Below are 16,294 nucleotides of genomic sequence, written 5' to 3' on the forward strand. Positions count from 1 at the left end.
CTTACACTTAATGAGCATCGCAGCGTCCCACAGTCATGTGATCACAATTCATTTGCTTTCCAACCATTTGTGTGCATTTATGACTGACGCAGCATCCTTATTACATCACCGTCCACATACTTCACAACTGGAATGCATTTTTGCTTGCAACAAGCTGAGTTAATGCTGTGCAATATGGGAGGTAGAAGTAAAATCGTAACTTACAATCATGTGACTTTTTTTTTCTTTTCATTTAGCGACTGTGTTGCCAGTCCCAATTGCGGTCACTAAGGAAGGAGTACCAGTAAGAGGTTTTTGCTATCCTATTCACTGGTTTAGTGAAAACATTTAAAACCCTAAAGGGGGGGGGATATAGAGGCCACTTTCAATAGATATTCATCTCTATTAAAATCACGTTTTTCAAAAATCTGCTTTTGGTGCAAATGGTAGTTTCAAAAACTCCCCCCCACCCTGTATTGTGAGAAAGCTATTTCAGATTACTCAATGTCTTATCATATCAATATACCTGCATTCTGAGATCAGTGGAGATTCTACTTGTGGATCTGCTGAAACATTGGCAAACAAAATGAATGGGAACTTTTAAATTAGGCCTCCTTGCTTCTGGAATTTTGTTCTTATTGATGTCCAACCTTCCCAAGATTTTTTAAGTGAGCTCCAAAGCCTTACTTGTTCAGCTTGGCCTATAACTGATTTAGGACCCATACCTTATACACTGCTGTCAGGTTTCAACTATTTTTATAGCGTTCTTTTGCATTGTTCTTTCTGATTTTTTTTTTAGTTTTGTTGTCTGGTTTCCTGAAAGGTTTATCTAAATGGAGGTTTCTAAATATTTAAAGAGAGATAGCTTAATATAACAGCTAAGGCCTCAGGCTAGAAACTGGAAGAGTATGACTTCTAGTCTTCTGTCTGCCCTAAGAAGGCGGCAATGGGCAAAGGCATTTTGGAAAAACCTTGCCAAGAAAACCACAGCGACTTGTCCAGGCAGTCAACAGGAGTCATCATTGATCCTTGCCTATTACACATTGATAGAGCTATTGCCTATCTATCCTATGGTACAAATGTAGGATTCTTCCATTTTTTCATACAAAAGTACCATGCCAGTGACACAAAACAAGCTTACTGGAACTCTAAACGGCACAGAAATTCCTACTGATTTTGAGTATATTTTTTAATCTTTAGTGTTTTTTTTTACTAGAGCACCAATTCATATTGGAAATAACATTCTACATCAAGTATAACATGTCACTACGGCTTTGTAAAATTTACAACACAACCATGTAACTCATGTACATATATAGCCTGAAAAATCTGCATACCTTATTACAATATAACAAGCCCAAATACTGAGTTTAATAATGTATACAATTGCTATTGTCGTGCAGGTAGAAGTAATGTTGTTTCCATCACATTTCACCAACACAAACAGATCCAAAGTATAATCAGGTTCCAATAATTTAGAAATTCAGTAAATATGCAGTAAAATTAGCACGCACAAGCTAGTTCATATGGCATATTATTCCCCTAAGTATGAATATCACTTAGTAACCTGAGTTAATGGAACTTTTAACTATACTTTACTTTAACTACGTATAATTTAACCAGCCATAACAAATATCTATCTGCCTTTTAATACAGTATATCAGTCAGTTTCCCTGCAAAGCAAACCAAGGGTTAATTTCAGTAATTTCCTTCCAAAAGAGAAATAAACAATCATGACAGGATATGTTTGGAGAATAGGAAGAAAGAGGAAGCCAATTGAGTCCTATTGTAGAGGGGAAAAAATCAAAACTTTTATTTTTATCATGCCCTTTTCTGATGCCAATTAAACAAAGATCTAGTATAATCTAGTACAATGGTTTCCCCATTCCTTTTTGGACATTCTAGCCTCTAAGATATTCTTATCTTTGCCCAAATTGGCATTTACCAGTTTCCAGAATAATGTTGTGTCAGCCAGGAGAGATTGCCAAGTAGTCATTTGGTATAATGCCTTATGATGTTTTAGGAGAAGGGTATACTACTACTACTACTACTACTACTACTACTACTACTACTACTACTAATAATAATAATAATAATAATAATAATAATAATAATAATAAAAAGTTGGAAGGGACCTTGGAGGTCATCTAGTCCAACCCCCTGCTCAGGCAGGAAACCCTATACCATTTCAGGCAAATGGCTGTCCAGTCTCTTCTTACTTCTTACTCCCTTTTCTTCTTAAGCAGTTCCATTATTACCTATGGGGCACAACTATCTTTTGCTCTCCTTGCCAAATCCCTAACCATAGAACATGCTGTCCTACATTCCGTATCATACCAGCGGCTATGTTGTCAGTGAGTTGAATTTAATGTAGAGGGGCCCTGCCTTAGTTCTGATTTTACTGTCTGCTGATAGTGGCTCAGGATAACTGGAGAAGTTGGATCGGCATTAATGAATTTGAAGTTGAGTATCTTGCAAGACGGTTTGAATGAAATACTGCAGAGATTTTATCAGCTAATTGAACAGACCATTTAATTCTTTTTTTTTTGGCCTGAACGTTTTAGTGTGGGCATGTGATCACTGTGTATTTTTAATATTCCAGGATCTTCAAAACCAGTACATTGCAACGTAGCAGGCTGGCGACCACGACAGCCTTGTGGAATAGCCTCCATTAAACAAAGACAGTCTTTCTGCCAATGACTCAGTGATCACAGTTTATTATGGTAGTAATGAAGCATGATGACTCCAAGCATAAGAAGAGATCATTTTTTATCAGTTTAGGAACAAACCCCCAGGCAAACAGTTCTCAGGAAAAGAAACAAAAGGACATTGGAAGAAACTTTAGCAAATTCAAGGCAAGAAGTGTGGTAGCTGTTTGGGGAGGGGAAGGGAGACAGCACAAACTGTCTTTCAGGGAAAGCATACATCCATTTGTATTTCCAAACATTCATTTCAGTAACTGGTAACAGCTAGAAGGCTGGCACGGCATTTTATGACTATAAATGGCAGATGCTATAGGACGTACAACAGTTGGGCATGGAAATAATTTAGTCAGCTATTAATATGAAACCAATGTGTTTTAGAAGCCACCATCTGCTTTAACAACAGAAAAAAGAGGGGGCAGAACAGCATTTCCTGAGGTAAGCAAGGAACTCTTAGCAAAGAATCCCTGGAATTTAGAAAGAAATTTTGACTTCTTTCACCCTATATCTTTGTACACACAGTCTTTCTATCTGTATAAAAGCAAGTATGCACAAAATGAACAGAAAAAGGTAAAAGTAAAGGTTCCCCCGCACATCCGTGCTAGTCGTTTCTGACTCTAGGGGCCGGTGCTCATCTCCGTTTCAAAGCCAAAGAGCCAATGCTTGTCCGAGGATGACTCCGTGGTCATTTGGCTGGCAGAACTAGACGCCAAAGGTGCATGGAACGCTGTTACCTTCCCACCGTAGTGGTCCCTATTTTTCTACTTGCATTTTTATGTGCTTTAGAACTGCTAGGTTGGCAGAAGCTGGGACGAGTAACAGGCGCTCACTCTGTTACGCGGCACTCGGGATTCGACCCGCCAAACTGCCGACCTTCTGATCGACAAACTCAGCGTCCTAACCCACTAAACATAACCCATTCTTTATTGCAGGGAATAACAAGGCTGCATAATGGATGGAAATGGTTTTGTTGCATTATAATAATTTGGCCTACTGGTTCTTAGCTGCAAAAATCCAGATGGCCATAGACGGCTGCAAGCGAAAGCCAACAATTATATCTTTTTGCCACCATCTAGGGCAGGGGTAGGCAACCTTGGCTCTTTTATGACTCGTGGACTTGAACTCCCAGAATTCCTGAGCCTGGGAGTTGAAGTCCACGAGTCATAAAAGAGCCAAGGTTGCCTACCCCTGATCTAGGGTTTGTCTGGATTTCTGCAGTTCAACCATGTTATGTCTATCAATACAAAACATACTATACTTGGAAAAGAATGTAAAACTGTAGCAAAATCTGCTGCTTCGTGGTTAAGAGAAATTGATTTAAAAAGTGAATGATAAATGAACAACTTTAATGCAGTTTCTTCAGAGATAGTAAACTCCAGAGCCCCAGTCGGAGAAAGGAAGACAGAGATGCATGTGCAAGCGTCCCTTATCACTCTTGCTAAGAAGTAGCAAATAACTGGTAACTCTTGTTTCTATTGCTCTGTCTTTCAAGAGCATCTTTCTTAACCTCTAACTCTTGAAAGCTAGAAAAGGAGAATGATGATACCTGTAGGATTTCTGGGTTAGTACAACAAAAGCTGTGTATGTAGTTGCATCCTTTCCTGCAAACCAGAAATGAACGTAGCCACTTATTTCTTGAACAAAATAACCAACACACCATGACTGGTGGTAGATGTGTTCTCCAAATAAATATCAGCATGTGATTTTCACTTAAAGGCATTAGAATCCCTTTTACCTCCTAATAAGATTTCCTTGCTTTCTTCCAGCAGGAACTTGTACTTTGGTCTCTCGTTTTTCCCCCACCAAATGTCTCCAATCCTTACCTTTTCTGATTGTATTGTAGAGTTGGCAATCCAAAGTATTTTCTACTTGCCTCCCTGTCATTTGCAACAATCTAAAATATCCAGGATGGGCCAAAACAGTTATCAGAATGCTTCTGAATATCCCACCATAAGTCATAACAACTTATGGTCTTCTTCAATGGGCAAAGATGAGGACTACAATCAGTGGAAGAGTTCAACTCTGTCTATGTGAAGTGATATTTTCATTTTTTTATTCCCTTTCAGAAACATTTAGTACAAAACAAACCCTGTAAGTCCTCCAATTTGCTGAGTTGCCACAAAGCTCTCTAAAACAAGTTATGCATAATGATGTACAGACTATTTATTAAAAAATCATTGCACAATGTAAGACTTATTATGAATTAGGATCCTTTTTTGTAAGTTAGTATGTAATTATTTTCTATTCCCTTGAATTATTAAGGAAATAAGAATAAAATTCAGTTCCTTCCAGGACTTCACTGCCATCTGCTAATCTTCTTTTCATGTAATTATAAAACTATTTTGAAAATTTTGAGAATATAAAATAAATAAATTCATAAAATAAATGCATCTTTGCAGGCAAGTGGTATACTCTAAGAGGGAAATGATACATCTGTTAAAATAAAGGTTTATGCATGAGGCATCAATCTCTGAGTCAGAAACTAGCATCTGAAGTCAGAGAATTATTTTTAGAACTAAACCAAAACAACAACACTTTAAGAAAATATTGGTTTACTGTGTAAAACGCAGAGCCTGGTGATTCTGAGTCAGAAAAAGAACTTTATAAGTATTGACAGAGAGGTTTGGAATTTCTCTTTTATACTTTTCAGTAAGTGCTACAGCAGGATTTAAGAAAGCCAACAACATTGCAATATGATTCTATATTTTGTTTCTTAAAGTTATGGCTATGGCTACCAAAATGATACAGATCGCGATGTTCCCTTGCTTTTAATTTTTCTCCTGAATTTCGTAATAAAATGGGTGGCATTCTACAAAACAAAATGGTAATCTGTTGCATAACATTTATATCCAAAATAATTGCAGGGTATACTCCAGAAATACTATTAGGAAGCAATGCCCTGTGTTCTACCTGGAAGTGTGCCCATCTCTCCAGAAGAAAAACGATAAAAGTAAAACATCCTGAGAACAGCTTGCAATAACTGTACCTTTTTATATTATGGCAAAAGGGTGCCTTGTAACTCTCCATAACCACTTTTTAAGTGACCAAAACAGGTTCAAGATGTACTCACAGGAATAGCAATAGCACTTAGACCTATGCTGTATACCACTTTACAGCACTTTACAGCCCTCTCTAAGTGGTTTACAGAATCAGCATGTTGCCCCCAACAATCTGGGTACTCATTTTAGCAACCTCAGAAGGATGGAAGGCTGAGTCAACTTTGAGCAGGTCAGGATCAAACTCCAGGCTGTGGGCAGAGTTTGCCAGCAATACTGCCTTCTAACCAATGTGCCACTCACAGCCCCAAAATACAACCCGACATTTTTATGACTACCTGAGAAGGACTCAATCTCCTGAGTAGGCAAAGAAATGGCCACAATCCTGAAGTTCAAAGCAGTTTATACATTTCATCTCAAGAACAACAGCAACCCAGTGGGGTATGCAGAGTGGAAGAAGCAATTGGCTCCCAATGAGCTTTTGTGGCTGAGAGTAAACGTGAACCTAGGCTTTCTCAGTCTGCTAACACTTTATATCATAGGTGTCAAACTCGCCACATCACGTGACGTGTCGCGACGTATCACAACATTTTTTTGCATTGCCGGAGTTGGGGTGGGCGCGGTCTCCATATGATGCAACCGGCCCGTGGGCTGGCACTTTGACACCCCTGCCTTATATTCTATTCTATTCTATTCTATTCTATTCTATTCTATTCTATTCTATTCTATTCTATTCTATTATTATATCATACCATATCATATCATTAGATGATAGATAGATAGATAGATAGATAGATAGATAGATAGATAGATAGATAGATAGATACCGTATTTCCCGGCGTATAAGACGACTGGGCGTATAAGATGACCCCCTACATTTCCTGTTAAATTATAGGGTTTGGGCTATACTCGCCGTATAAGACTACCCCTCTTCCAACGCACACTAAATAAAAATTTAAAAACATCAGATTTGATTTTAATATGGTAATTTTAATTCAAATGCTTATGACATGCAGGTGCTTAGTAGGAAAACTCACTTATAAACATAAGGCTGTTTGTCATCAAACATGTAAACATAAAACAGTGCAAGTGGATTAAATACTACTACTACTACTACTACTACTAATAATAATAATAATAATAAGTTGGAGGGGACCTTGGAGGTCATCTAGTCCAACCCCCTGCTAAGGCAGGAAACCCTATAAACCCTGTAAAAAATCACAGACTGCAGCTTCTTCTCCAATTGTTCCCGCTTTCCCTGCACAGACTAAATGGGAGATCCGCTCCAGGTTTTCCAGCCAGCCCTGTCGCTAAATTTTCAGCACCCGGCGTATAAGACGACCCCTGACTTTTGAGGAGATTTTCATGGGTTAGAAAGTAGTCTTATACGCCAGAAAATACAGTAGATAGATAGATAGATAGATAGATAGACAGACAGACAGACAGACAGATAGATAGAAACACATTGGCATCACAGAGAACAGGAGATGCCAAGACTCCTCTCTTTCCTAGTATTGTCCTGGCAGATCTCCTGCTGAACTTCCTCTTTTCTTTCTCCTTACTGCCTGCACTTTAACAGGTCACCAGATCTTTTCTTCCACTTAGACCAGGGGTAGGCAACCTTGGCTCTTTTATGACTTGTGGACTTCAACTCCCAGAAATCCTGAGACAGCCATGCTGGCTCAGGAATTCTGGGAGTTGAAGTCCACGTGTCATAAAAGAGCCAAGGTTGCCTACCCCTGACTTAGACAGCACTTGTTTTAACTAAAGATGTTTAATAATAAGAAGACGACACAGGGGCTAATTCTGGCTGTCTAAACCTTAAGAACAAATGCACCTAAATTCAAAATTGAGGCAGCAGCAAAGGACAGTCTCTGCAAAGAAGCCTCAAAGAAGCTGAAGACACAGTGCACTGCCGCAAGAAGATTGCAAAAACCGATTGCAAACAACGGCATCACAAAAGTGCACTGGAATATCTGCAAGAAATACTATTTGCCCGGAAGCAAGAGCTGGTAGGGCCACAAAATATACAAAGTAATAGATTATCAAAAAGCTAAAGTGCTCTGGGACTTCAGAATTCAAACAGCCAAGCCCCTACCACGTAAGACTCCAGACTTAACAATTGTTGATAAGAAAGACAAAAAATTCTGGTAGTACCTGGAACTAGAGAAAGACCGGAAGAAAATCACAAATTGGAAAGACCTGCACGTAGTAGTAGAAAAACTCTGGTAAAAAAAAGCAAAGACAGTACCAACAGGCACATTTACAAAGACAATATATGCTTCAGTTCCCCCATCTATCTTTCCCCAACTTTGTCCTTCTGCAATCCACCACACCTGCCATCCTGCACTCTGCAGGGATACACACACACACACACACACACACACACACCACTGATCTTTGCAATCTTTCTCCTCACACTGCTTTGCACAGTCCACATTCCGCTGGCCCCTGCCACCCCCACTCCCTGCTGACAGGTGTGTTGCAAAGGCATCTCAGAGGGCTAGCAGCTGCCTTGGCCTGGTCCTCCCTGACAATGGCAGGAGAAAAAAAGACTGCCCAGCTGGGGCAGTAGATGCAGATGGTGACAAAGTAAGGTAAGGTAAAGGTTCCCCCGCACAACTCTAGGTTGACAGAAGCTGGGATGAGTAACAGGCGTTCACTCTGTTACGCGGCACTCGGGATTTGACCCGCCAAACTGCCAACCATCTGATCGACAAGCTCAGCATCCTAATCCACTGAGCCACCGTGTCCGGTGACAAAGTACAGGCAGCCAAAAAGGCAGAGATGAGGGAGACAGGTGAATGGAGCATTAAAGTTGAGCCAAGCGTGTAGCATGGCGGCAGAGCCAAAGGGAGCTCACCAGGCCTAACTGGAGAGGAGGTAGGTCAGGAGAAGCATGATGTTGTTGCCAACGGTGTTGCAGTCCTCTCCTAATGAATGCAACCAGGATGAACTGAACTGTTGCAGTCACATGATTGTTTCACCTAACGGTCACTTCACTAAGTGACCAGAATTTCAGTCTCAATTAGGGTTGTTAAGCAACAACTGCCTGTAGCCCAGCACTTCTCAGCCTGTGGTCCACAACAGTGCTGCAAGTGGACTAGGAGAAGCTAAATACATCAATAACATAATAGCGCAGAATTTTAATGTATAATATTGAAATAAGATTTTATGTATTTGTTTAGTTATTGTCCCATCTTTATAATTTTCTACAAATAACTCAAATACGTTATGAACATATTCATAACACATCTTCCTCCTCCTATTTTCTCCACAACAACAACAATTCTGTGAGGTGAATTCGGCTGAGAGAGAGTGGCTGGCTGGAGATCTCTTAGCTGGCTTCCATGGCTAAGGTGGGACTAAAATTCACAGTTTCCCACTTTCTAATCTGGTGCCTTAACGACTAGACTAAACTGGCTCTCTAATTTTGGTTCATAATTTATTTTATCTGCTAAGTCAATATGTAAAAGGTTTGATCGTGTTAATCTTTTGCAGCAAGAATCTTTAAAAAAAACTAAGGTTACTGTTGCCTAGGTTTTAGTAGATCCCAGCCTATTTCTTCCAGACATCTGATCAAATAAATTGTAATCCTTGGTTATATAATAAATAAATGCCAAAATAGTTCTTATTTTTACATAAATATAAGATGCAATGAATCTAAAGAGTAGTGCTTTTTCACAACATTGATATGAACACGACACTCCACGGTATCAAACTATGCAATCTGAGTATGGGAATCCAAATCTGCATCAAGGAAAAATCTGGGATTGTTGCTGCAGCCATCAGGGAAAAAAAATCAGCCTTTTTTGTACCAAAGAATAAGATTACTGAAACATTTAAACTACTGAAGGCTTTTTTTTGTCACTGCCCCACCCATCATAATAAAGATAACCATCAAAACTGGGCAGAACAATTGTCTCCAACCTGGCCCCCAGAATGTCACTTTTTGTCACTGTAACATTCATTTAAATGTTTATTTACTGCCTTTATGTCCTGCAGCTCTCAGCATTTCACATGAAATAAGGAAAATTAAAACACTCAAGTAATATTAAAATATCTGTTAAATAGTTAAATTATAAATTCACAAAACAAGCACACAACACAATTTTCCTGCAAGCAATGGGGGGGGAAGAGAAGGGGGAGGAGGAATAACACAACAGTGAAATACGATGAAGAAAAAATTTAAAAGTTTGTTGGATAATCATTTAAAATTAAATAATATTTACTCTACAAATGACTCTGACAGACTAGAGGTCATTTGGAACATGAGCTTTTATTTGGGAGAGAAATATTAACAAGGAGTCAATTGAGTGTCACGTAAATGGACTCTGACTAATACAATAGGACTCTTTAAAATCCTTCCCATTCTGTTCTGAAGGGTTTCCTAGTATTCTAAAAAAGATCTGAGGATACAAGGACCTACAGGCAGGGAAGATATTTGTCTCTCCAGCTCTGTCCACCCTATCAGAAGAAGCCAAGTTGGATACCACGATTGTCACTCTTTGCTGGTTTATATATCCCAACAAGCCAGAATTTTCTGAAGGGTGGCTGATGAGGACAGGAAATCTGTCCAATCTGTCTCAATTGACCAGGAGGTATTGAACAAATCAGACAGCTTCTGACTATAACATTTTTACCATGGAATTTGGACTGCAATTCTTAGCTTGTGGTTCCTGTAAAAATGGAAATCTAAGCCACAGTTTGTTTGGAAGCTTAAGGGTTTGCCTTAATATAACATTCTGGACTGGGATATAATGTAAAAGAACTGTAATGAGAGATTCCTGGGTTCATTTAGCAATTCTCTAATTGTGGAGGAAAGGCAACATGCCTTAGCATATTTACTCTATGCCAGTAAGCCAGCATTCAAAAGGCTGAGCAATTGTAAGATCTTATTATCCACCATTCTTTCTTTGTCTGCATAAGCAAGACTGTTGTAGGACAGAAACAGATACTATTACTTTCCTGTTTAGCACATCTGGGTGTACATACACAGGCTCAGAGCATAATGACTGTGGTACAATGAACCTACAGTTACAGTGGGCCTGAACAGGTCTGAGGGGATTGAAGCAATTAAGCATATCCTGGCAGAAGCCAACCTATATTAAACATATTTTTAAAAGTTTATTTGTGAAATGTCCATGCTGCTTCTCTCTTGAAAGGCGGTAACAGCGTACAAAGAGCAATGCTGAAATAGCCAATGTAAACAATATAAAACTACAATAAAACCTAAAGATTATATTGTTTTATACTAACAATTACACATCTGGCACTAGCAATTTTACACCGGTCCTGTCAAAAAGGCCACGTGTGGAACAGCCGCGCTTTTACAAGCTTCCAGAATGTGATGGGAGTGAGGAGTTTGGAGCCCTCACAACGTTTAGTAGATGGGAATGTTCAACAATCATTTTCCGTTCACTCAGATAGGGTGGCAGAATCTATTTGGAACAGGCAATCTCCTACCATCAGCACCTTGAACTGATTTGGAAAAATACCCAGGTACCTAATGCAGCTCCCACAACAGTGGCATTTCACTGTAATAGCATGACTGTGTCTTGAGCGTACAAGCTGTTGCATTTTGCACCGCCTGAAGCTTCCAGGTGGTTTTCAAGAGCAGCCTTGGGCAAAGCAAACTGCAGTAATCCATGAGGAAGATCATTACAGCATAACTGCTCCACTTCTAAATAAGATCGCAACTGGCGTATCAGCTGGAGCTGGCCAAAGGCCCTCCTGACTGACCACAGAACATTTGCTTTTTGCTGTGAGTCCAGGAGGATCTTCAGACAGGAAGACTATTCTCCATAGGAGGACATAACCTTATTAAAATTCCAAGATGACATATTTTCGGAATCAAAGGACCTTGGAGTGAATAACCACTTGACCTTCCTTGCCTTGAGCCTAAGCTTCTTTCTCTAGGTATATACAAACACTAACAACCTCCGGGCTACGGGCTCTATATCACATGATAGAGTTCCCAAAGGCCAGACCTGTCCCACCGAATGATCACTGTCTGGACCTACCCTTCCATGAAGATGTAGAATCACCATCACACAGCACTTCCAACTCCCCAATCCTCACAGATTAGAACGATTCACAAGTAAGACTGATGCAGTTTCAATCATGAGCCCAGGCCAGAAAGTTTCAAGCCAGGTATGTGGTGAAACAGCCACTAGGCAGGATCACATCACAAATAAAACCTAAGCTGGATATGTCCAGCCCATGTATTACAAGAGATACATGAATAAGGCCAAAGGGAAAACAGCATCTAGGACAGGGATAGGCAACCTCGGCTCTTTTATGACTCATGGACTTCAACTCTCAGGAATTCTGGGAGTTGAAGTCCAAGAGTCATAAAAGAGCCAAGGTTGCCTACCCCTGATCTAGGATAACTGAGATGGATACATTAATTCTGAAGAGAAAAAAAAGCTTTATGGCTTCTAGCAAAATCCTGCACAGAATAAGTTATACCCAGAGATTTCCTGTCCAGACACCTATCAACAAATGACCTATTTTGCCTTTGTTTACTGTCCTGAACCAGCTGCCACTGGAATTGGCCGATTCCCATATTCAAACCACGAAAACAGGGGGGGGGAATTCAAAACATGACAAAACAAGAGTCCTTATTCCACCTTTCACAGACGCTGAAAGACAAATTTCAGCTTGCCTGAGGACTAGCATGAGCTTCCTTATAAGCCACGAGGAAAGCAGGAAGTATGTCACATTCTGCCTGCCTCAGGACTTCGATCAAACTTAAGTACAGTTTCAAGAGCAGAGGTCCAGCTTGACTAGGGCAATGAAGACAGTAGGTCCTTGTATGAGGCTGGAGAATGCAGCTCCTTCATTAGAAACATAACCATAAGGACCCGGATAGGAATAAAAGCTGAAGGTTAAAGAATTAAATAGCGACATTGACTAGATATTTAATTTAAGCTTCTAATTTTATTTTACATATGCTAACAAATCCATCACCTGGTCATCTTTAATGCATGTACACGTAGACCTCTACTTACAACAGTTCCTTTAGTGACTGTACGAAGTTACAACGGTGCTGAAAAAAGACCAATTTCCACACTTAGGACTTGCAGCATTCCCACGATCATGCGATTTAGATTTGGATGCTTGGCCACTGGTTCAGAGTTATGACCGTTGCAGTGTCCCGGGGTCATGTGATCATCTTTGGCAATCTTCTGACAAGCAAAGTCAACGGGGAAGCCAAACTCACTTAACCACCGCGTTACTAACTTAACAACTGCGGCGATTCACTTAAGAAATGTGGCAAGAAAAGTCGTAAAATTAACCATTTTTTCCCCCTTAGCAACACAACTGGGCTCAACTGTGACTGTAAGTCGAGGACTACCTGTACTGCATTTAAAGGAAATCTCTTCAATAACTGGCACAATGTCTGTTTTAAAATGAATGTATTCCTACGCCTACAGATGACATTTAGGCTGAAGCTTTGGAAGCTGGCTATTGTGAGATAGAAGAAAAAGGATTCTCTCTTGCTTTCACTTTATTTAATAGCAGTTTTCACAAATGGGCTTTATACATATATATCTATCTCAGAAGGGTATGGCTGACTGATGAAGACTAATGAGTCAGAAATGCATTTCAGTCTCCTTAATTCTTTGTTAGTAATTTACACAAAATATATGAACTGTCCGGTGTGACTACAGCCTGTTCGATGGCCTTTGAGATAAGGCTGAAAACATACTTGTTCAAGTGGAAGGAAGCTATTTGTAAGAGAACCCATCAGAAAGCCCGACCATATTACTTCTGGTCATTGGTCTTTTAGTTCTGCATTAAAAAAATGCACGTGTCAAATACAGGTATTGCTCTGAGATGAGTTGAATAAATAGGCAGCAGCAAACCAAGGTCTGTTGCCACGGACCTTTTTACACTTTTGTGTCAAAAACAGAAATTGACTCAGAATATTTAAGGATACCTTCTGGAGGTGCTCAAGACCTTCTATGACGTTATTATGTAGAGACTCAGAATAATGACCAATACCTAACCGTGACATACGTTGGAAACATTTGGAAGACCCGAGAGAGAAGATCATTTGTCCCTGAGCTATTCGGTCGCCAAGCCGGCGGTGTGCAACCTGGCAAAGCCTGTTTCCTAAGCTCCCTTTGCGTCTAAATGAGCTTATGGCCACTGGGCCATCGGCACAAACCATTAGGTCCCACACCCCGTGAGAAACCAGCGACTCACCCGCGTTGTAGAAGCGGTCGAGCACGGATGTCTCCCCAAAGTCGAGCTTGCCGAAGTGCAGAGTTTGCAGGTCGGCGCCAACTGCCTCGGACGCTTCCTTCAGGCTCTGCAGGGCCCCGCTCTCCGCCGCCTGCAGCAACCCTGGACTTGCCTCATTGATCACATACGACACAGTGGTCTGCCGGCTGCTACCACCACCCACACCGCTTTTGGCTCGATTTGCTGTGTCTGTGGCCAGACAGGAGGTGCTACTATCCTCATTCCAAAAAGTGCCGGCCGGCGGGGCACCCGGGCTGGCCGAGAACCCGTGGACCATTTCCTCACTTGCTGCAGGCGCTCTCCTATTGAGCCCATCTTCGTACAGCAGCGGGCAACCCCCGCCAATCATGCTTGGCACGGAGAAGCTAATAATTTCTCCTTCGCTCCTGTTGCTCATGCCGACGGGGCTTTGCAGTGGCGTCTCTCTCGGCCTTCGACTCTCCTCCCTACGATGGGCTTTCACGTGGATGCTGCCATTGCCTCCAGACCTGTTTTCCTCGGCTGACGGGTATGTCTGCAAGATCCTGCCTACTTGGAAACTGGGCGGGAGGGAAGGGAGCCCTTCTTTGGTCTCAGGCTGCAGAGCTGATGGTGGCAGCGAAGACAGCGTGACTTCCTCCGGCATTTGCCAGCGCCACCATTGGGCACTCCTCTCTGGAGCTCATGAGCCTCGGTAATGTTGCAGCCTTAAAAAGACGCGCAATCTCTTGTTTGCAAACCTGCCTCTTCTTGACCGGTTTCGACCCGGTTCGGAGAGTCTCTTCCCAAGATGCTAGGCAGCGGCCATTTCCCCTGAGAGCCTCGGCTGATGAAAAGACAAGAGCAGGACACGGTTACTTCTTGCATTGCTACAACCCTCAGCAAGCTGCTAGCAGCCCGCCCAAAGCAAGCCCTGCCTTTCCACCTCAGCCACGCCCCCTGCCCAATACAGGTAGTCCCCAAGGTAGGAGCCTAATAGAGCCTGCCCATTAGGCTCGTAATCGTCAAATGAATCAGACTCAATATTACAACATTTTAAAATCAAACTCATTAATGGGTCGTGAAATGAACAAAAATTTGATTTACTATTTCCTGCGATGGCTGCCAGAACTGAGAGACTTTCCTCGCCACTGCTGCAGGCTGTTTCCAGTTTCAGTAACCACAGTACGGTAAACTGCCTTCCAAGCAAGCAGTAGGCTTTTTTAAAAAAACAATAACCCATTTTTTGGCTAGGCAGAGGTGGGGGGGAGGCGAACTCTACGATTGCAGCTGCCACTAAAGTAAATAGCTTAAGGTCTCCAGGAGTTTACAGAAATCTCCGATTGCTTTTAAACACACACACACACACACACACACACACACACACACACACAGGCTATTAGCTTAAGCATCTTCAACCAGGCATGCAGAGGGAGATGGGGATGGAGTTTCCAGAACTGTTGGCTTGCAACAGTAACTGAGATGGAAGGGACCTTGAGGTCATCTAGTCTAACCCACTGCTTTCACAAGAGAGTACGCTACTGTACAGTATTTCTGATAAATGCCTATCCAGTCTCTTCTTAAAAGCCTCCAGTGAGGGAACAGCCACAACTTCTGGAAGCAATTTAAATGTTTAAACCTTTAAAAAACAAAAAAAAAAAACCCCACACACACTGCCACCCTCTCCAGGCAGAATCTCTGGTGGGTCTATGCTAGGGAGAGAAGACAGCAGCAGCCACATGCTATAAGTTTCAGGCAAACGCAAACAATCAATCTTGCAAAGTACTGTACTTACAAAACGCAATCAAAAGCAGAGCATTTCCCCCAAAGGGATTACAAAAAAAAACAAACAACAACACGGCACAGTACTAAAGAATATTTTAAAATACTCACAGAAGTAATTCTAGCTCTCTACCGTACCGCAGTCCTTAAGCCCAGCAAGCAGCAGATCTTCCACGCAGCTCCAGGAAAAATGATCAGTCCTGCCGGCTGCAAAAAATCACCGGATGGTTTTGGCCATGTGACCAGGCACACACACAAAAAAACAACACACCACCCACTTCCGCAGCAGCCAAGACTGAATCCAAGTCACATGGCTGCAGAGGCCTGTTTCTGATCGCAATTTTGAATTTCTAATGTAAGTACCCTGTCTGAATAACCTCGCTTGTTGTTTTTTTGTGAAATCTCGCTAAATAAACGCTCCTATCTGGGGAGGGGGGAGGGGTTACCTTTAGTGCAGGGGTAGGCAACCTCGGCTCTTTTATGACTCATGGACTTCAACTCCCAGAATTCCTGAGCCAGCTATGCTCAGGGGTAGGCAACCTCGGCTCTTTTATGACTCATGGACTTCAACTCCCAGAATTCCTGAGCCAGCTATGCTCAGGGGTAGGCAACCTCGGCTCTTTT

General features: G+C 41.5%; 1 protein-coding gene across 1 annotated transcript in view; it reads right to left on the bottom strand.

Moving 5' to 3' along the window:
* MAP3K5 (mitogen-activated protein kinase kinase kinase 5) overlaps window positions 1-15,870 on the bottom strand; it is a 115,246-nt gene extending 99,376 nt beyond the window's left edge. The window contains exons 1-2 of the mRNA XM_083368242.1: window positions 15,782-15,870; window positions 13,892-14,735 (exon numbers count right to left, since the gene is read on the bottom strand). Of these exons, the coding sequence (XP_083224368.1) occupies window positions 13,892-14,555 (664 nt within the window). The 5' untranslated portion in view covers window positions 14,556-14,735; window positions 15,782-15,870. The remainder of the gene's footprint in view (window positions 1-13,891; window positions 14,736-15,781) is intronic.
* Between the last annotated feature and the right edge of the window lie 424 nt (window positions 15,871-16,294).

This window comes from Vipera ursinii, assembly GCF_947247035.1.
Source record: "Vipera ursinii genome assembly, chromosome: 1".
Lineage (NCBI taxonomy): Eukaryota > Metazoa > Chordata > Lepidosauria > Squamata > Viperidae > Vipera > Vipera ursinii.